We start from the raw sequence: 22,632 nt of genomic DNA, 5'->3' as shown, positions 1-22,632 counted from the left end.
AACCTAATTACGGTATGTTGCAAGTTAACCCATAAGTGTGGTTTCTGCTCTCTATAGCTGGCACTATCCCCATGGCTTCAAACAGCAATGAAAAATAAGTTTGGCATTGTTTACTGACACAAGAATACCCTCAGAAATGGACTACAATGCAATCTATTTTGACATTGATTTGTCATGACAATGCACTGTGGATACTGGATACAGTTGACATTAGCATATCAAACAACACTTTGAACATCAAGACAAAGAGAAACCGAACAGACATTGTGTTTAATTCCCATGTTAGTTTATTGTGTAAATCAGTCTTTGACTCAACCGACAATAGAGAAGATTACTGAAGCTACAGTATCTAAATATATATTTGAGAAAATAATACTGTATTTGTGAGAGGACATGGTGTTTCTCCATTAAATCTCTAACATACAATATATACAGATATTTCAATATTATACATATATACTGGTATATACACAGTCACAAAAGCATCACATCTGAAACTGGATTCATCTTGACCTGTGTAGCTAAACCTCTTGAAATAAAATACATTCTTATCTCTGCTTATATAGGTGGATTTAAAAGAGTAGCGTTTCCCATAAACATTCAGTACTGGTCCTTTAAAAAACATATACTCATTGTGGTGGGTTATAACGGCACAACATAAAGGGGAGGTAAAGGGCGATGGAATCTGTCCTTCTAAAACTAAGAATCACATTAAAGTGACGTGCCAAAGGTTTTGTATCATTTCAGCCAGTAGTTTTGAAAGTAGTGCTCGAGCCAAAACTGGTCCCTGAAAGTAGAAAAGAATTGTGTACCATGTCGTCCGTTTCGCATGATATGTTAGGAATTTGTAAGTGCTTAAGATCTCTGAATCTTTAACTGAGAATTCACTGTTCCTAAACGTTCTTTATTTCCTGGTGTTGTTGGTCATACCTAAAGGTAGCATAACATTGCTTATAACTAACTTTACCATGCAAGAGCCAAAATCCTTTTCATTGTATGACATTTTCAGTGAACTCTACCATCATTCAACAACCCTGGAATGAAAATGAGCCAATTTAAGTCTAGATATAAGTCATTTGTTTGTTTCTGATAGTAGCAGGGCAGAACATGTGACATATCTGTCCCTCTGTTGCTCTACTGCTCAGAAAGAGTATTTCAACTGTAAGAAATTAGGACTTTGACTAGAGCTTAAATAATGATTAACAGGGTGTGGACTCATTTTTTTTAGGATACCTCAGCATTGAACTCAAAGGGTTTTGCTGATCTTTTAATTAAGTCAATACTTATCATCAGGTGGCCTGGATACCCCAGCAGTATCAACATGCTTAAACAATGGGTTATAGGTTATCAATGTATTGTCTCTTTTAAATTGGAGATGACTAAACTGACCTTTTCAATTTAGCAACAAAAAGACTTCAACACTTATCATTATCACATGCAATAACGGACATCACCATAACATGACAAGAGCGAAATGTGATTGACGTGTTCATTATTTAGCTCAATTATAAATAGGACATGTTTTATATATATATATAAACGGTCTTCCTCTTTAGTGGGAAGCAAGGCAGCAAAAACAGCTGTGCAGGTCACTTCTGTGCCTCTAAGCAGCGTTTAGACATCACATAAACTGAGCCAAGGCAAATGTTCCCCACACAATGACTGGGTGTTGTGTGCAGCCGGTTAAGTGAGAGCATTCTAGGAGACAAGAGGTAAGTTGGCCATGCCTGAACCCTGAATAGAAGCTGTGTGGAGAATTCTCTCGGTAGTTCACATGATCCTATGTAATGTCGTAGGTTTGTGAAATTAAAACGAGGTACATGTATAGTAGTGTGTAAACTGCTGAGGGTGACGAGCAAGCAAAGGTTCTCTCTAGGTGCAAGACAGTGGAGGACAGAGGATGCGTCCGTAATGGCACCCTATTTCCTATATAGTGCACTACTGTTTAACAGGACACACAGGGCTCTGGTCAAATGTAATGCACCATGTAGGGAATAGGGTGCCATTTGAGACCCCTCCAGAGTTTTGTGGCTGAGGCTGGACAGGAACTCTTCAAATGAGACATGGCCTCAGGCCCCGGGGCACTGGGTGGTCTGACAGGGTCATAAACAGGTTGCATTCCACTTCCTACCTACTACCAGCTACATGCATTGTAGTAACATGCTGATTGACACATGAGATATAAAAACAATTGTTACTCCAATAGTATCGCTCATTGTCAGTTCTGGTGTGCAGCGCAGTATCTCTACAACCTGTGTTGGTGAATCACCCTGTGTGTATTAGGAGAAGAGACAGCGCATTACAACGGCTTTGCGCCCCAAATCTAACAACCAAGTGTCCAAGTGACAAGCTTGCTAATGCACTTAGTGGTTTCTAATTGGTCCGTCCTCTCGCTACAGAACTGGACAAAGAAAGAAAAGTTCTAGAAAATAACTGAAAATTCCTTAGTTTCATTGAAAGTCAAGACTCCAGCCAGATTGGCAGCAGTGGACCTGTGGCTGACTTCTAAGGCCACGTGTTGTGGGCTCTGTGGGGTCTGTGATAATAAGTGCAGCCTGGGTAAGAGGTTAGGGGTTAGTAAGGCCTGGCCCTGTCTCACGTCGCCACCTGCTGCACTGAGGAGTGTTCGTGAGGGCAGGGTGTGCCCCTGCAATTTAGCCTCTTTAGCAGCCGCTGCAGCTTGTGGGAGAAGTTCTTGTTCATCTGGCTGTACATGAGAGGCATGACGAAGCTACTGGAGAAGGCCAGCAGCTCCGACAGACACCTCAGGAAGAAGTCAATTGTGAACCGCTGTTTGTTGTTGCTGCTGTAGCTCCCCGGTGCCCCGGCTATAGTGTGTACCAGTAGAGTCATGTAGTACGGGGTCCATAGGACAAACTGCATGCAGACAGAGGCCAGCAGCAGCCGGTGGATAGAAGGGTCCAGCCGGGATGAGTCCTGGTCCAGCGGGGTGGACTCCTTCCTAATGCGCAGGATGAGCACGAAAGCATACAGCACGGCCACGGCCGGAACCACGTAGCCGATGAACATCATGATGGCGTCCGCAGCCTCCTTGTTCTGCATCTTGGAGCACTCGATGATCTTGGTGGAGACGTGGTTGCACACGTAGAAGAGCAGCGAGGAGAAGCTGGTGAGCACGGCGCCGCCCCAGATGAAGCCGCACACGTGCTTGGTGTTGTACACGCTGGACATGTAGGTGCGCGGCAGCGCTCGCTCGATGTAGTAGTCCAGGCTGAGCAGCGTGGTGGAGTACATGATGACCAGGGAGGAGACGTTGAAGAGGATGAGCAGGGTGATGTAGATCTCATTGTTGTACTCCCACACAGGCCACCGTGTGAAGCTAGGGCCTAGCAGCGCCACAGGGGCCACCAGGTTGAGGACCAGACCAGCGATGGCCATGTTGACGAAGTAGACGTCCGGCATGGTCATAGACATCTTATTGGAGAGGTGGACCACCACCAGCAGGGCGTTGTAGCAGAGCCCTATGGGGAAGCACACCATGAGGTAGAACAAGGAGAAGACGGAAAGGATGAGGCCAAAGTCCTGGCAGAGCCGGTGTTCGGGGCTGGAGTCCGTCTCATTGTAAGCCATACAGCTCCACATAGCTAGGGCTCAGAGAGAGGGCTGCACTGGTGCACTGGCTTGGCTGGAGACGGAGAGAGAGGAGAACAACATTAGTTAAGTTACCTTGTTTTTCATTACATAAACAAGTGCTGATGTGTGGTCAAGTATTAACACTATTACCTGAAGAGAAAATCCACCCTCCACCCTCATTTGTCTCCCCCTCTCCTTCCTACTGTTTAAATTAAAATAACTCAAATATGAAGAGATAATGCGATTCCATTCTCTTTTAAACAATCTCATAATCCATCATGAAGAAGATCAGTAGATTGTTTTAAATATATTTTCTATGTGGGAAATCACAAACTAAACTACACAATAGGCATGAGTTTCTCTCATTTCAAGGGTTTCCTTGAGACATGTTCTAGGACTATATCTATGTTATTGGAGTCAGTCTTGTGGTTCTTTAAAAGTGCTACGCTGTGGAGAGAAGCAAGCAAGACCACTCACACACACACACACACGGCATGCTATTATGCCTGGGGTAACACCATTAATTCCACTTCATTGCATTTCACTGGCTGAATAAAAACTCCTCACAATGTTTCACTGGTCAGCTCCAGCCTTAAAAAGCATTCTTTCTTTCTGCAGTGTTCAGGGCCTCTCCAGCCAGAGCAAGTGAATCCCTTGTTCTAATGGAAGAATAACATGCAGGGGCCAGGCTGCCTTCGGAGAGTTGCCCTTGTTGCCCTCCAGATGAAGACCTCCCTCTTTACCATCGCCTGACTCTGCAGGCCGCTTGGCTTCTACTTCTTCCCATCCATGTCTCTTCCAAAGCATGAGCGCCTTCTGTTCAGGTTACTACACTGGCTTGTGTGTGTGTGTGTGTGTGCGAGCGAAAGAGAGGAACAGAGATGAGAGAGAGAGAGCGAAGGAGTTTGCGGGATGTTGCGGGGTGATGGGTAGATTTATAGACTGTGAAATGTGATGCAGCCCCCCTGCGCCTGGCCGGGCGGTCCCAGGGAGGGGTCAGTGTGGAATGGACTGAGCGTGATGTTGGAGTTCAGGGTAAGGTCAGAGAGAACGCCTGGGCACATGGAGGGGGGGGGGGCCTGACTGGGGATCAAGCCTGCTGCTTGGCGCAGTGAGAGGCTGCTCATTAAAACAGTAGTTACATAACTCTGCCTGCCGGAGTCTGAACTGGAACATGCCAACTCTGATCATATTAGTTCTGCTCAGGAAGAAGTGAAAGCATACGCTAACAAAAGAGCTTAGGTCAGGACGGAATGGAACACGGGGAGATTTCTCAACATTGTATTCAAAGCTTAGACAGTTCAAAATGAAAAATATAGAATCAATGATCAGATTCCCCTCAGAGAGACGTGGTGTTTGATGCTTTGTAAAAGTTCGAGACAAAATACATTTGATTTTAAAAAGGTTGGATGAATCAACTGGTGCACAAGCAGCTCTCGTGCAAAGTAAGGAAGCATATTTACAAGCTCACATTACGTAGTGTTTACCTGGTGACCGGCCAGACTTCTACAAAATAACATTTCCAGACAATGTTTTGGAAACAGAGCAGACGGATGATTTTGTTTGCAAGAAGCTGAGAAGATACCACAGCCAGTAAAGAGAACATTCCTTCTTTCAATTACATAACCTCAGTTTTGGCCTGAGGACACACACGGTTATTGATGCCCCACACTTTCACATATACGGCTGCTACTCTGTTTATTATCTATCCTGATTACCTAGACACTTTTACCCCTACTACCTACATGTACATATTACATCAATTATCTCGTATCCCCAGACATTGACTCGGCACCGGTACTCCTTGTATAAAGCCTCGTTACTGTCATTTTATTGTGTTACTACACTGCTCAAAAAAATAAAGGGAACACTTAAACAACACAATGTAACTCCATGTCAATCACACTTCTGTGAAATCAAACTGTCCACTTAGGAAGCAACACTGATTGACAATACATTTCACATGCTGTTGTGCAAATGGAATAGACAACAGGTGGAAATTATAGGCAATTAGCAAGACACCCCCAATAAAGGAGTGGTTCTGCAGGTGGGGACCACAGACCACTTCTCAGTTCCTCTGCTTCCTGGCTGATGTTTTGGTCACTTTTGAATGCTGGCGGTGCTTTCACTCTAGTGGTAGCATGAGACGGAGTCTACAACCCACACAAGTGGCTCAGGTAGTGCAGCTCATCCAGGGTGGCACATCAATGCGAGCTGTGGCAAGAAGGTTTGCTGTGTCTGTCAGCGTAGTGTCCAGAGCATGGAGGCGCTACCAGGAGACAGGCCAGTACATCAGGAGACGTGGAGGAGGCCGTAGGAGGGCAACAACCCAGCAGCAGGACCGCTACCTCCGCCTTTGTGCAAGGAGGAGCACTGCCAGAGCCCTGCAAAATGACCTCCAGCAGGCCACAAATGTGCATGTGTCTGCTCAAACGGTCAGACACAGACTCCATGAGGGTGGTATGAGGGCCCGACGTCCACAGGTGGGGGTTGTGCTTACAGCCCAACACTGTGCAGGAAGTTTTTCATTTGCCAGAGAAAACCAAGATTGGCAAATTCGCTACTGGCGCCCTGTGCTCTTCACAGATGAAAGCAGGTTCACACTGAGCACATGTGACAGACGTGACAGTCTGGAGACGCCGTGGAGAACTTTCTGCTGCCTGCAACATCCTCCAGCATGACCGGTTTGGCGGTGGGTCAGTCATGGTGTGGGGTGGCATTTCTTTGGGGGGCCGCACAGCCCTCTATGTGCTCGCCAGAGGTAGCCTGACTGCCATTAGGTACCGAGATGAGATCCTCAGACCCCTTGTGAGACCATATGCTGGTGCGGTTGGCCCTGGGTTCCTCCTAATGCAAGACAATGCTAGACCTCATGTGGCTGGAGTGTGTCAGCAGTTCCTGCAAGAGGAAGGCATTGATGCTATGGACTGGCCCGCCCGTTCCCCAGACCTGAATCCAATTGAGCACATCTGGGACATTATGTCTCGCTCCATCCACCAACGCCACGTTGCACCACAGACTGTCCAGGAGTTGGCAGATGCTTTAGTCCAGGTCTGGAAGGAGATCCCTCAGGAGACCATCAGCCACCTCATCAGGAGCATGCCCAGGCGTTGTAGGGAGGTCATACAGGCACGTGGAGGCCACACACACTACTGAGCCTCATTTTGACTTGTTTTAAGGACATTACATCAAAGTTGGATCAGCCTGTAGTGTGGTTTTCCACTTTAAATTTTGAGTGTGACTCCAAATCCAGACCCTCCATGGGTTGATAAATTTGATTTCCATGGATAATTTTTGTGTGATTTTGTTGTCAGCACATTCAACTATGTAAAGAAAAAAGTATTTAATAAGAATATTTCATTCATACAGATCTAGGATGTGTTATTTTAGTGTTCCCTTTATTTTTTTGAGCAATGTATTTCCATGATTAATATTTTTTTTGCTAATCTTTTCTAACCTTTTAACTGTGTTGTTGGGAAAGGGAATGTCATTGTAAAATCTACACCTGTTGTAGTCGGCGCATACAAAAAAAATACAATTAGATTTGACACACACACACACACACAGTGTTCCGGTGTGCTCCTCCACACCTTTCCAGCTGGCTGTAAGGAGAGTACACACTGCATGGAGGGGCATGCAGCGGGGGGGCGGTGTACGGTTACCCTTTCAAAAGCTCCCAGATGCTTTCCTTTCCCAGAGACAGGTGAAATGGGGCTGCCACTGCCCCTTGTAAAAACCACTCTAAAACCACCAGGTGACTCGTTTTCTGCTCCAGTTTAAAAGGGGTGGGGGAGGGCTCACCAAGACTAAAGACAAAGGCATGTGAGTAACCCGTCTTTGGGAATAACACCCTGCCGTACTGAACAGGAAGAACAGGTGTGTATCTTGAGCTCTTAAACCCCTAGTTAGAGTCGGTCTCTCCTCAAATCAAAGTTTATTGGACGTGTACACAGCTGAGCAGATGTTATAGTGGGTCCCTATAGTGGGTGCAGCAAAATGCTTGTGTTACTAGCTCCTAACATAACATACAGTATATGAATAAGAATCCAGTATACACTGAGTGTACAAAGCATTAAGCACACCTTCCTAATACTGAGTTGCACTCCAATGATTCCCACAGCTGTATCATGTTGGCTGGATGTCCTTTGGGTAATGGACCATTCTTGATACACACAGGAAACTGTTGAGCATGAAAAACCCAGCAGCGTTGCCGTTCTAGACACACTCAAACAGGTGCCTGGCACCTGCTACTATACGCCGTTCAAAGGCACTTAAATATTTTGTCTTGCCCATTCACCCTCAATGGCGCACACACACACACAATCCATGTCTCAATTGTCTCAAGGATTAAACATCCTTATTTTAACCTGTCTCCTCCTTCTACACTGATTGAAGTGGATTTAACAAGTGACATCAATAAGGGATCATAGCTTTCACCTGAATTCACCTGGTCAGTCTATGTTAAGGAAAGAGCAGGTCCTAATGTTTTGTACACTCTGTGTATAATTAAGCAATAAGGCCTAAGGGAGTATGGTACATGGCCAATATACAAAGTCTAAGGGCTGTTCTTTCGCACGACGCAACGCAGAGTGCCTGGATACTGCCACGCCCTGATCTGTTCCACCTGTCCTTGTGCTTGTCTCCACCCCCTCCAGGTGTAGCTTATTATTCCTGGTGTATTTATCCCTGTGTTTCCTGTCTCTCTGTGCCAGTTCGTCTTGTTTGTCAAGTCAACCAGCGTTTTTGTGTCTCAGCTCCTGCCTTTTCCAGTCTCTCTTTTCTCTCACTCCTGGTTTTGACCCTTGCCTGTCCTGACTCTGAGCCTGCCTGACCACTCTGCCTGCCCCTGACCTCGAGCCTGCCTGTCTTGTACCGTTTGGACTCTGACCTGGTTTATGAACTCTCGCCTGTACCCGACCTGCCTTTTGCCTACCCCTTTTGCTATAATAAATATTGGATCTCAACCATCCTGCATTTGGGTCTCGCCTTGTGCCTTTATAGATACAGCCCTTAGCCGTGGTTTATTGGCCATATACAACAAACCCAAGGTGCCTTATTGCTATTATAAACTGGTTACCAACGTTTAGTCAAACCTGTGGTATACGGTCTGATATACCACGGCTGTCAGCCAATCAGCATTCAGGGCTCGAACCACCCAGTTTATAATCCAGCATATAAATATGATTTTTTTCACCTTTTTCACTAGGCAAGTCAGTTAAGAACAAATTCTTATTTTCAATGACGGCCTAGGAACAGTGGGTTAACTGCCTTGTTCAGGGGCAGAACGATAGATTGTAACTCTGTCAGCTCGGGGATTTGATCTAGCAACCTTCCGGTCCAACGCTCTAACCACTAGGCTACCTGACACCCCTGAATCCAGTATGTAAATACGCAGTGTGTATAAACGGTGTAACAAAACTGCAATGTACAGTAGGACAATGCAGAATGAGCAATGTGAAGAATACAGTATATGAATACACAGTGTGAAAAACATTAAATGTCTATATATTCATGGGACAGCAGTGTTGGCTGTGTGAGTCTTCCCAGAGACCTGGACAGTGTGTTTAATAATGAACACAGCAGCCTAATGGGATGTGGAAGTGTGTGTGAACAATCAAAAGGCACAGCACACAGTGTGCTTGAGACAATCGCCCTTTTATGTCAAACTGTCATCCCCTCTTAATTGTTTTCATTTGATTTATTTCACTTTATTTAAAACAGGTAGGCTAGTTGAGAACAAGTTCTCATTTACAACTGCGACCTGGCCAAGATAAAGCAAAGCAGTGCGACACAGACAACAACACAGTTACACATGGAGTAAACAAACGTACAGTAGAAAAAGTCAATATACAATGTGTGCAAATGAGGTAGGACAAGGGAGGTAAAGGCAATAAATAGGCCATAATGGCAAATAATGACAATATAGCAATTAAGTGATAGATGGAGTGATAGATGTGCAGAAGATGAGTGTGCAAGTAGAGATACTGGGGTGCAAAGGAGCAAAATAAATCAAATATATAACAATATGGTGATGAGGTAGTTGGATGGGCTATTTACAGATGAGCTATGTATAGGTGCAGTGAACTGTGAGCTGCTCTGACAGCTGGTGCTTAAAGCCAGTGAGGGAAATATGAGTCTCTAGCTTCAGGGATTTTTGCACTTATTTCCAGTCATTGGCAGCAGAGAACTGGAAGGAAAGGCGGCCGAAGGAGAAATTGGCTTTGGGGTTGACCAGTGAAATATACCTGCTGGAGCGCGTGCTACGGGTGGGTGCTGCTATGGTGACCAGTGAGCTGAGATAAGGCGGGGCTTTACCTAGCAAAGACTTATAGATGACCTGGAGCCAGTGGGTTTGGCGACGAATATGAAGCGAGGGCCAGCCAACGAGAGCATACAGGTCGCAGTGGTGGGTAGTATCAAAACACAACTCATTTATTTTGTATTCCAGTACACTCGTCGTGTTGCAATAGACTGCAGTGCTTCTCTGTGAAGCTCTTTTCATTCACCGGTTTTCCAGAACCTTTTCTCGCTCAAGAGACCATGACAAAACTTGGACTGGGATGGTAGACACATTCCTAAGGGTGTGAAAAAGTGAGCTACGCCACTGACGCTTCACTGACAGTAACAGGCACATCAACACAACAGGGCATCCCATAGGCGCTTTCTCCACTATAAAAGGGCACCTGGTTGAGATGGGAAAATTCACATTTCGTATGGGAACGCCAAGATATTACACCCGACCTGATCCAAGACAATCTGCTCATTTCACTCATCTTCAAGGTTCAACGTGGTTAGTTTAATATGACCAGAAGTAGAAAAGGAGAAACTCTGCTTTGGCAAGTCCCCTCCCTCCAGACCGGGTGTTCAGGGATACAGATGGGTTTGATATCTCAGGGTTTTTGATGTGAATAGCGTGACACGCTGTGATAGGCTCACACCCCTCACTTCCCCTCTGGAACGTACAGCTATTTCTCAGAATCGCCTGAGTGACGTCACATGAGAGCACATGTATGTCTGTAATCGTGTTTGATAGCTGGAGCAAGAGCAGCCTTCTGGAAGGATCATACTGCACATTTGGAAACTTACTTTCAGATGTTGTTCAAACTAACAACAGAGCATTCAATCAACTCTGAATCTAACCACAATTAGGATTAGGCCAACATTTCATACAAGCTCATATCATATCATACAAGCAATTTCCTCTGCTCAAAAATCAAGCTATTCTCCCAAACAGGATAACACTGGCATCGCGTCTGGTTTCACACCGATTGTCCTCGTTGCACTTCGTTTGAGGAGAGGCTAGGAGGGAACACACATTAACATTTCAGAACGATGAGAGAACACGTTACTGTTTCATGAATAATTCCACCTGTGAAAGTCCTTCAGCTCTCATGAATAGCTCCCTTTGATATTCTCACCTGCTTTCGCTTCCCTCAGAGTAGCATAACAAGCGAGGGGAGCGGCGTGTGATTCGTGTTAAGGTGCCCGCCCTAGTGAGCCGCAGGCATAGGGTTTGTTATATACCATAACGCTCCAGTGTAAAACCTGTTGCATTTTCACTCATTATAATTAATGGCCTAGAGCGACTTTGTTACACAATCACAGCAAAATGATGAGCAAGACTATGCATTCTGATGTTGTATGTCATGTGGCAGGTGGCTTCTCTTACTACTTCAGTGCAAAAAAACAACAAAAATACTTATTTACAATATTGGGGTAAATAGTTCTCTTCATTTTGTCTGACACACTCTATTCTACTGACTTTATTCCACACCATCACCTCTGTGCTTTCTATTGATAGGCTGGCTGAGATTAAGGACCGGCTGGACTGTGTACTATACATGCTAGACAAGAGACTAGAGGAGATAAAGAACAGTGATCAACCTCAGTCTAAAAGGGTGACCTCTGACGTCTTGAATTCCTGTAAACACTATTTCAGTTGTTTGGACGGCACTCGGTGAAGCGATTGAAGGAAGACAACGTTGATGACGATATGGGAAAATGTGATTTGTCTCTTATATAATCCAGTAGAAACATGTTGTCAGATACACACTTGGAAAAACCCACCCGAGGGCTTCCCCTAGCTCTCATATAGGGGAATGCTGCTACTAAAAAAGCATGAATTCATGTAAACTAATGAACTTCTGTTCTATATTGGCATTCCAGAATTCTTCTTCATAAATGGCTTGACAAGATAATACAGTATTATTAGAATTTCAGCCTATTCAGGTGGGATGGAGTTTTTGGCCCACTGCAAATGACATCACAATTGGATCTGATTATTCTGACCAATATTTTATTTGCATATGTATCCTCCTACTTTGAAGGGGTAAGCGGGAAGGCTCTAGTGCAGGGGTATTTAACTCTTACTCTACGAGGTCCAGAGCCTGATGATTTTCTGTTCTACCTGAAAATGTATTACACCCACCTGGTGTCCCAGATCTAAAATCGGTGCCTGATTAAAGGGGAACAATTAAGAAAAAAAGCAGTGGAACTGGCTTCGAGGTCCAGAGTTGAGTTCGAGGGCTCTAGAGTCTAGATCACACGTGCCAAGCTCATTCCACGTAGGGCCGAGTGTATGGGTGTTTCCGCTCCTCCCTTGTACTTGATTGAGGAATTAAGGTTACTAATTAGTCAGGAACTCCTCTCAGCTGGTGTTCTAGGTCTTGATTGAAAGGATAAAAAAAATTTTTTACCCGCAGACACTCGACCCTTGGTGGAATGAGTTTGACACCCCTGGTCTAGAAGATCCTATCCGCCAATCAGAGCTGTGTATGTAAATGTATTTACATTTGTATCAACACGACCAGACTGAGCATTTCAATGGAAAAAAGGAGGCTTAGGGAAATAAAATTAAAATGTTAAAATAAAAACATGCACAGTGATCTATTAGACATACAGTAATGATTTAAGAATACAATTAAAAAGACTGCATGGGGCAGTTTTAATTTTATTTAATTTGATTTTTTATTTCACCAGGTAGGCTAGTTAAGAACAAGTTCTCATTTGCAACTGCGACCTGGCCAAGATAAAGCATAGCAGTGTGAACAGACAACACAGAGTTACACATGGAGTAAACAATTAACAAGTCAATAATACAGTAGAAAAAAGGAGAGTCTATATACATTGTGTGCAAAAGGCATGAGGAGGTGGGTGAATAATTACAATTTTGCAGATTAACACTGGAGTGATAAATGATCAGATGGTCATGTACAGGTAGAGATATTGGTGTGCAAAAGAGCAGAAAATAAAATAAATAAATACAGTATGGGGATGAGGTAGGTAAAAATGGGTGGGCTATTTACCGATAGACTATGTACAGCGGTAGCGATCGGTTAGCTGCTCAGATAGCAGATGTTTGAAGTTGGTGAGGGAGATAAGTCTCCAACTTCAGCGATTTTTGCAATTCGTTCCAGTCACAGGCAGCAGAGAACTGGAACGAAAGGCGGCCAAATGAGGTGTTGGCTTTAGGGATGATCAGTGAGATACACCTGCTGGAGCGCGTGTTACGGGTGGGTGTTGCCATCGTGACCAGTGAACTGAGATAAGGTGGAGCTTTACCTAGCATGGACTTGTAGATGACCTGGAGCCAGTGGGTCTGGCAACGAATATGTAGCGAGGGCCAGCCGACTAGAGCATACAGGTCGCAGTGGTGGGTGGTATAAGGTGCTTTAGTGACAAAACGGATGGCACTGTGATATACTGCATCCAGTTTGCTGAGTAGAGTGTTGGAAGCAATTTTGTAGATGACATCGCCGAAGTCGAGGATCGGTAGGATAGTCAGTTTTACTAGTGTAAGTTTGGCGGCGTGAGTGAAGGAGGCTTTGTTGCGGAATAGAAAGCCGACTCTAGATTTGATTTTCGATTGGAGATGTTTGATATGAGTCTGGAAGGAGAGTTTACAGTCTAGCCAGACACCTAGGTACTTATAGATGTCCACATATTCAAGGTCGGAACCATCAAGGGTGGTGATGCTAGTCTGGCGTGCGGGTGCAGGCAGCGAACGGTTGAAAAGCATGCATTTGGTTTTACTAGCGTTTAAGAGCAGTTGGAGGCCACGGAAGGAGTGTTGTATGGCATTGAAGCTCGTTTGGAGGTTAGATAGCACAGTGTCCAAGGACGGGCCGGAAGTATATAGAATGGTGTCGTCTGCGTAGAGGTGGATCAGGGAATCGCCCGCAGCAAGAGCAACATCATTGATATATACAGAGAAAAGAGTCAGCCCGAGAATTTAACCCTGTGGCACCCCCATAGAGACTGCCAGAGGACCGGACAGCATGCCCTCCGATTTGACACACTGAATTCTGTCTGCAAAGTAGTTGGTGAACCAGGCAAGGCAGTCATCAGAAAAACCGAGGCTACTGAGTCTGCCGATAAGAATATGGTGATTGACAGAGTCGAAAGCCTTGGCAAGGTCGATGAAGACGGCTGCACAGTACTGTCTTTTATCGATGGCGGTTATGATATTGTTTAGTACCTTGAGCGTGGCTGAGGTGCACCCGTGACCGGCTTGGAAACCAGATTGCACAGCGGAGAAGGTACGGTGGGATTCGAGATGGTCAGTGACCTGTTTGTTGACTTGGCTTTCGAAGACCTTAGATAGGCAGGGCAGGATGGATATAGGTCTGTAACAGTTTGGGTCCAGGGTGTCTCCCCCTTTGAAGAGGGGGATGACTGCGGCAGCTTTCCAATCCTTGGGGATCTCAGACGATATGAAAGAGAGGTTGAACAGGCTGGTAATAGGGGTTGCGACAATGGCGGCGGATAGTTTCAGAAATAGAGGGTCCAGATTGTCAAGGCCAGCTGATTTGTACGGGTCCAGGTTTTGCAGCTCTTTCAGAACATCTGCTATCTGGATTTGGGTAAAGGAGAACCTGGAGAGGCTTGGGCGAGTAGCTGCGGGGGGGGCGGCGCTGTTGGCCGAGGTTGGAGTAGCCAGGCGGAAGGCATGGCCAGCCGTTGAGAAATTCTTGTTGAAGTTTTCGATAATCATGGATTTATCGGTGGTGACCGTGTTACCTAGCCTCAGTGCAGTGGGCAGCTGGGAGGAGGTGCTCTTGTTCTCCATGGACTTCACAGTGTCCCAGAACTTTTTGGAGTTGGAGCTACAAGATGCAAATTTCTGCCTGAAGAAGCTGGCCTTAGCTTTCCTGACTGACTGCGTGTATTGGTTCCTGACTTCCCTGAACAGTTGCATATCGCGGGGACTATTTGATGCTATTGCAGTCCGCCACAGGATGTTTTTGTGCTGGTCGAGGGCAGTCAGGTCTGGAGCGAACCAAGGGCTATATCTGTTCTTAGTTCTGCATTTTTTGAACGGAGCATGCTTATCTAAAATGGTGAGGAAGTTACTTTTAAAGAATGACCAGGCATCCTCAACTGACGGGATGAGGTCAATGTCCTTCCAGGATACCCGGGCCAGGTCGATTAGAAAGGCCTGCTCACAGAAGTGTTTTAGGGAGCGTTTGACAGTGATGAGGGGTGGTCGTTTGACTGCGGCTCCGTAGCGGATACAGGCAATGAGGCAGTGATCGCTCAGATCCTGGTTGAAGACAGCGGAGGTGTATTTGGAGGGCCAGTTGGTCAGGATGACATCTATGAGGGTGCCCTTGTTTACAGATTTAGGGTTGTACCTGGTGGGTTCCTTGATGATTTGTGTGAGATTGAGGGCATCTAGCTTAGATTGTAGGACTGCCGGGGTGTTAAGCATATCCCAGTTTAGGTCACCTAACAGAACAAACTCTGAAGCTAGATGGGGGTGATCAATTCACAAATGGTGTCCAGGGCACAGCTGGGAGCTGAGGGGGGTCGGTAGCAGGCGGCAACAGTGAGAGACTTATTTCTGGAGAGTAATTTTTTTAATTAGTAGTTCGAACTGTTTGGCTATGGACCTGGAAAGTATGACATTACTTTGCAGGCTAACTCCTCCTTTAATGCAGAATAGGAAAAAAATCTGTGAATATTTTCCAAAATATATGTTTTAACACTAATTAACCACCACTGAGACTTTTAACGGGTAGCAAGTGGATCTATATCATAAACACAATTTAATGCATTAGTTAGCAATTAAGTAACAACATGATAGTATCAGTATATTGAGTAATATGGAAGTTACATATCAGTAGGCTACTATATCAAGGGATGCCAAAGCACAGCCAAAATTCCATTCCCTTCCCAAATACACCCTGAAAAAACATGGAAAGTGTGTAGTTGGTTGCAGTGCAAGTACTTTTCTAAAACCAAAGTCATCTGTGAGAGCATGGCCTGTCAGTCTTCTGGAACATCACCTATAGTTTCCCACGACTTACTTGTAAAATGGCTCATGTGAAGTTCATAGGAGCATATCAAATTAGGTGACAAACAAAAGCTAACAGTCTATGTATTCATTTCCTGAAAACATGGATACATTTTTCAACCATTTTCCATCTTAAAAAATAGGCATAAGAAATTACTTTGATTTCTGGTCAAACAGAATGAAAAGAGGTCAGAAAACATCTACCAGAAAAAGTCTTACATCAAAACACGATAATGTTTAAGGAATACATCAAAACACGATAATGTTTAAGTAAATACCTCTGACAACTAATATCAATATTTAGTTTTGTAGAAATTATTTGACTTCTGTAAGTTTAAGAAACATTGCCTTGTGTCTTTTCACTTTTACCAAAAACCCACATACAGTGGGGAAAAAAAGTATTTAGTCAGCCACCAATTGTGCAAGTTCTCCCACTTAAAAAGATGAGAGAGGCCTGTAATTTTCATCATAGGTACACTTCAACTATGACAGACAAAATTAGAAAAGAAAATCCAGAAAATCACATCGTAGGATTTTTTTTTCTCCCTAATTGTCTGTCATAGTTGAAGTGTACTACCTATGATGAAAATTACTTTTTTGCCCCACTGTATCTTAAAGATATATTTTTATTTATCACCCTCATGAGGAGGAAGGATAATGAAAGTTAGCACATGTAACAAGTAAAGGTAGACCTACCAATGGATGTTTTTAACTGATAAATATTTTTATTTATTAAAACTTTTAATTCTATCACCAAATCAATAACAGAATTGGGAAAAATCAGTAACAGAATTACTGTAATTGAATTGGCTACAATGGGAAATCATAGTAGTCACAAATCAGAGTTGGGTCATCTGCTACTGTCCACCCTTCCACTGGCATACTGTTATGTTCAGCTCATTCTTTCTCTTGTCTGGTAGTCAAAGCGAGAGTGTGAAAACAGTCTGCACAACCCCTCCAGCTCTCTGCCTCTCTCTTCTCGCTCTTGCCAGTTAATGTTACTTCTCCCGGCTCTTACTGACACCTACCCATGAACCCCCTCTCTTTCCATTTACTGTAACCAGCAGCCGCGCTGGCCGTCGCTGGATTCTAATGAACTCTACCCCCCAACAAGAACAAATTTGGTCCAGACCAAATCTGAACTAATCATAGACGTCTATGTTTCAACTTTGGACAGCACAGTACAGTAAGAGTACCAATGTCCAATGTCTGTAGGAGCGACTGGCCGCATCGTGGCCACACACACCACAATCTGGAGCCCTATATGTGTGAATTCAGGATTCTAACAGTTAAAGGCATTGGTACCTCTGTACTCTACTGTGCTGTACTGTGAAACATATACATCTAGGATTGGTTGAAATTTGGTCCGGTCCAGAACAACACAATTTGGTCTTGTTTGGGTGCAGAGTTTATGAGAATAATAGCTATTGTGTAGAATAATACCCCAAAATGAAAAGGAGGATATAGCATATTTCTACCTTTGAGCATCTATTCAGGATACATCACCATGAAGACATTGATATATCCATAATTATGCCTTTCTATGTAGTACAGGTCAGGGAACCATGATGTAATTACATTACTGTAATTCTGTTACAGGGTGTAAATTCACATCACTTACTGTAGTTCAATAACCAAAACATATTTTTTCAAACTCAAAGTGTCATATTATAACTGACACCCCATTATTTCTGCATCTTTGAATCCTAATTCAGAGCAGATATTTGAGTTTTGGGAAACGTGGTCGCATTAAAAACTGAGGGAGATTTTACTGTTACCAAACTTTGTACCTGCACCATTCTTCCAGTAAATTTGTTTTTGTTCAATTTTCTGTGTACATTTTTCAAAGTAGTCCTGGTGCATATACAGTGGGGCAAAAAAGTATTTAGTCAACCACCAATTGTGCAAGTTCTCCCACTTAAAAAGATGAGAGAGGCCTGTAATTTTCATCATAGGTACACTTCAACTATGACAGACAAAAGGAGGGGAAAAAATCCAGAAAATCACATTGTAGAATTTTTAATGAATTTATTTGCAAATGATGGTGGAAAATAAGTATTTGGTCACCTACAAACAAGCAAGATTTCTGGCTCTCACAGACCTGTAACTTCTTTTTTAAGAGGCTCCTCTGTCCTCCACTCGTTACCTGTATTAATTGCACCTGTTTGAACTTGTTATCAGTATAAAAGACACCTGTCCACAACCTCAAACAGTCACACTCCAAACTCCACTATGGCCAAGACCAAAGATCTGTCAAAGGACACCAGAAACAAAATTGTAGACCTGCACCAGGCTGGGAAGACTGAATCTGCAATAGGTAAGCAGCTTGGTTTGAAGAAATCAACTGTGGGAGCAATTAGGAAATGGAAGACATACAAGACCACTGATAATCTCCCTCGATCTGGGGCTCCATGCAAGATCTCACCCCGTGGGGTCAAAATGATCACAAGAACGGTGAGCAAAAATCCCAGAACCACACGGGGGGACCTAGTGAATGACCTGCAGAGGGCTGGGACCAAAGTAACAAAGCCTACCATCAGTAACACACTACGCCGCCAGGGACTCAAATCCTGCAGTGCCAGACGTGTCCCCCTGCATAAGCCAGTACATGTCCAGGCCCGTCTGAGGTTTGCTAGAGAGCATTTGGATGATCCAGAAGAAGATTGGGAGAATGTCATATGGTCAGATGAAACCAAAATATAACTTTTTGGTAAAAACTCAACTCGTCATGTTTGGAGGACAAAGAATGCTGAGTTGCATCCTAAGAACACCATACCTACTGTGAAGCATGGGGGTGGAAACATCATGCTTTGGGGCTGTTTTTCTGCAAAGGGACCAGGACGACTGATCCGTGTAAAGGAAAGAATGAATGGGACCATGTATCGTGAGATTTTGAGTGAAAACCTTCCATCAGCAAGGGCATTGAAGATGAAACGTGGCTGAGTCTTTCAGCATGACAATGATCCCAAACACTCTGCCCGGGCAACGAAGGAGTGGCTTCGTAAGAAGCATTTCAAGGTCCTGGAGTGGCCTAGACAGTCTCCAGATCTCAACCCCATAGAAAATCTTTGGAGGGAGTTGAAAGTCTGTGTTGTCCAGCAACAGCCCCAAAATATCACTGCTCTAGAGGAGATCTGCATGGAGGAATGGGCCAAAATACCAGCAACAGTGTGTGAAAACCTTGTGAAGACTTAAAGAAAACGTTTGACCTCTGTCATTGCCAACAAATGGTATATAACAAAGTATTGAGATAAACTTTTGTTATTGACCAAATACTTATTTTCCACCATAATTTGCAAATAAATTCATTAAAATTCCTACAATGTGATTTTCTGTTTTTTTTCCTCTAATTTTGTCTGTCATAGTTGAAGTGTACCTATGATGAAAATTACAGGCCTCTCATCTTTTTAAGTGGGATAACTTGCACAATTGGTGGCTGACTAAATATGTTTTTGCCGCACTGTAGTTGTATGGTTAAACTTTGAAATCAGTGGCTTTTGTTTGGCATACATTTTAAAGTGAAAAAATCTGAGTCTGAACATCATTCTGTTACGTGGAATTTCCCTTGAAGCAATAGATCCATAATTACACTTTATTACCATGCTAAGTCACAGGTGGACTTTAACAACATGGTCTCAGTGCATCTTGTATTATTCTGTACAGAAATCTGAGACACTCCATTTGGTATGATGCGTTACGTTTCGTATGGTATGTATAAATTTGTGGATGTCATCATCCATTTCGTATGCTGTATTACAAATCACAATTCGTATGATATGTTACGAATTGCAATTCACACAATATGTAAGGAATTTTGCAAAATGTACATGTTACAAACTAACAAAACGTATGATATGTGACGAATTCCAATTTGTTGTGGCTAACGATGGCTAGGTGGCTAATGCTAATGTTAGCTAGCACTAGGGGTTAGGAGTTAGGTGGAAGGGTTAGCAAAAATATGTAAGGTTAGGCGACGGGTTAGCTAACATGCTAAGTAGATGCAAAGTAGATAAAAAGTAGTAAGTAGTTACAATGTTGCTAATTAGCTCAAATGCTAAAGTATTCCGTCATTAGATTCGTACACGGAACCTTTGGGTTGCTAGACATTCACGTTATACACCTACCCATCCACTCCGACCAACCAACCTCTACATTTTTTGCCTTAAGTAATCTTCTATCTTATGTAACCATACTCTAACCATATATACAAAATTATGTGGACACCCCTTCAAATGACTGGATTCGGCTATTTCAGCCACACCCATTGCCGATAGGTGTATAAAATTGTGCACACAGCCATGCAGTCTCCATTGACAGAGGAACGACCTTACTGAAGAGCTTAGTGACTTTTAACGTGGTACAGACATAGGGTGTCACCTTTCCAAGAAGTTACATTTCAACAGTCAACTGTAAGTGATGTTATTGTGAAGTGGAAACATCTAGGAGCAACAATGGCTCAGCCACGAAGTGGTAAACCACACAAGCTCACAGAACGGGATCGTGGAGTGCTGTAGAGTGCAGCACGCAAAATTCATCTGTCCTCGGTTGCAATACTCACTACCGAGTTCCAAACTGCCTCTGAAAGCAACGTCAGCACAATAACTGTTCGAGCTTCATGAAATGGGTTTCCATGGCCGAGCAGCCACACACAAGCCTAATATCACCATGACCAATGCCAAGCGTCAGCTGGAGTGGTGCAAAGCACCCCGCCATTGAACTCTCAAGCAGTGTGAACGTGTTCTCTGGAGTGATGAATCACGCTTCACCATCTGGCAGTCTGACAGACGAATCTGGGTTTGGCGAAGGAGAACGCTACCTACCCCAAAGTATAGCGCCACCTGTAAAGTTTGGTGGTGGAGGAATAATGGTCTGGGGCTGTTTTTCATGGTTCGGGCTAGGCCCCTTCGTTCCAGTAAAGGGAAATCTTAACGCTACCACATAAAATTACATTCTAAGCAAATTCTGTACTTCCCACTTTGTGGCAACAGATTGGGGAAGGCCCTTTCCTGTGTCAACATGATAATGCCCGCATGCACAAAGTGAGGTCCATACAGAAATGGTTTGTCGAGATCGGTGTGAAAGAACTTGACTGGTCTGCACAGAGCCCTGACCTCAACCCCATCGAACACCTTTGGGATGAATTGGAACACCAACTGCGAGCCAGGCCTAATCACTCAACATCAGTGCCCGACCTCACTAATGCACTTGTGGCTGAATAGAAGAAGCAAGTCCCTGTAGCAATGTTCCAACATCTAGTGGAAAGTCTTCCCAGAAGAGTGGAGACTGTTTTAGCAGCAAAGGGGGGAGCAACTACCTACTGATGTCCATGATTTTGGCATGAGATGTTCAACGAGCAGGTGTTCACATACTTTTGGTCATGCAGCTTATCGGACTAATTTGAGTGTCCCGGATTTACATTTACTATGTCTAGTCTATGAGACCAGACTGACTTTAACTGTAAAATGTTCATATGTTTGTAAATGACATCGTCCTTCAAATCAATGTTGTTGATGATAGACACAGTATGATCTACCTATGTATGAATCAGATTGCTGGTAATAGGGTATTTAGTGATTACGAAACCTATTTGTGCAAGTGTTTCCAGAAACATTAAAGCACATAAATGCTTCTGAGTTCTGTGATCACTGCAAATCAGTCAATTAAATGTTGGCTATCAAATCTAGTGTTATATGAACACATGTATGTATGTATGGGTTAGTGTTAATTTAGACAAAGTATTTAAAAGTCAGCTGTGTGTTTCTGTTTCTTAAAGCTGTTAAACGATTACTTTTTCGTAACTTGTTGAACTGTCTAATGCCATACATCCTGCTAAACTAAAAGCAATGTATCATTATATCGGTTACAGAATCTAGACTCGCGGATAAATTGCATCCATTTGCTTGTAACCTATTCGGCGACGGTTTGCTATGGGTGCTACGGACCATTGGGAGCTAAGCGAGGAGAACTGTCATCTATAGTTGATAAAACTATAGATGACATAACACCTGCGAGGCTATTGTTGACCACTACATTCAAACACACGCTATATTTTATCATAGCCTACCTATTTATTCTACAGCCAAATTAAACAGTAAAATCAATGCTTTCGTCTGAACATAGATAGGAAATGTGTTTGCGTGGAAGTCAATATGCAGTCTGCTGAAAAAATGATACAAACATTTTAGGAAAACTCACCAGAAAAGTACAGATTTGGCACGGCGACAAGTCTACGGAGGCATCGGGTTTTGCTGTACTTCCACTGACATTTCTCTGTAATTACATTTGGTGTTGACTTGTAACAAACGTCGTATCCTCTTCTATTCGGAAGAAGAAAAAACATACAAAAACGGTATAGTTAGATCTATTACTTTTTGCGTAGTTACTTAGGCTACTGCTACCGTTTCTAGTCTGACGAGGTTTGTTCTCGAAAGGGGAGGACGTTGACAACTTACTACGAATTGAGTGGTACTGAACCCTACAGTGTATACACACGTGACCCTCCCCCACAGTTTCGTCGATGAGGCCCGACTCGCCCTCGACGCACTCATTGGACGAAGCAGATCAGAGGGGGAGTTGGAGGGACTCTCAACAACATACCCCGCTTTTACGTGCGCAAAACACCCGGTCATAGCGAGGGAGCCTGACAGCAGTTTTAGGCCAGTAATGTATGCCGTTAAATGCAGAAAGAGTTGGTTGGAAAATCAGTTTTACTTTGAGTTTGCGGTTATCAGTGTTCTGTTTTT

The 22,632-nt window shown here is 43.8% G+C and overlaps 1 protein-coding gene across 1 annotated transcript; it reads right to left on the bottom strand.

Moving 5' to 3' along the window:
- Positions 1–264: 264 nt before the first annotated feature.
- Positions 265–22,420, bottom strand: LOC121841091 (probable G-protein coupled receptor 146). The gene is made up of 2 exons (XM_042307337.1): positions 22,085–22,420; positions 265–3,646 (listed from the first exon to the last, which is right to left on the bottom strand). Exon 2 carries the CDS (start codon positions 3,601–3,603, stop codon positions 2,596–2,598), a length of 1,008 nt encoding a protein of 335 aa, XP_042163271.1. The 5' UTR covers positions 3,604–3,646; positions 22,085–22,420; the 3' UTR covers positions 265–2,595.
- Positions 22,421–22,632: the final 212 nt, after the last annotated feature.

This window comes from Oncorhynchus tshawytscha, linkage group LG27, assembly GCF_018296145.1.
Source record: "Oncorhynchus tshawytscha isolate Ot180627B linkage group LG27, Otsh_v2.0, whole genome shotgun sequence".
Lineage (NCBI taxonomy): Eukaryota > Metazoa > Chordata > Actinopteri > Salmoniformes > Salmonidae > Oncorhynchus > Oncorhynchus tshawytscha.
This window is presented reverse-complemented; position numbering and strand designations above follow the sequence as displayed.

Bases quoted from the DNA above. Each gene is read 5' to 3' on its own strand.
- LOC121841091 (XM_042307337.1), bottom strand. From the start codon at position 3,603: ATGTGGAGCTGTATGGCTTACAATGAGACGGACTCCAGCCCCGAACAC.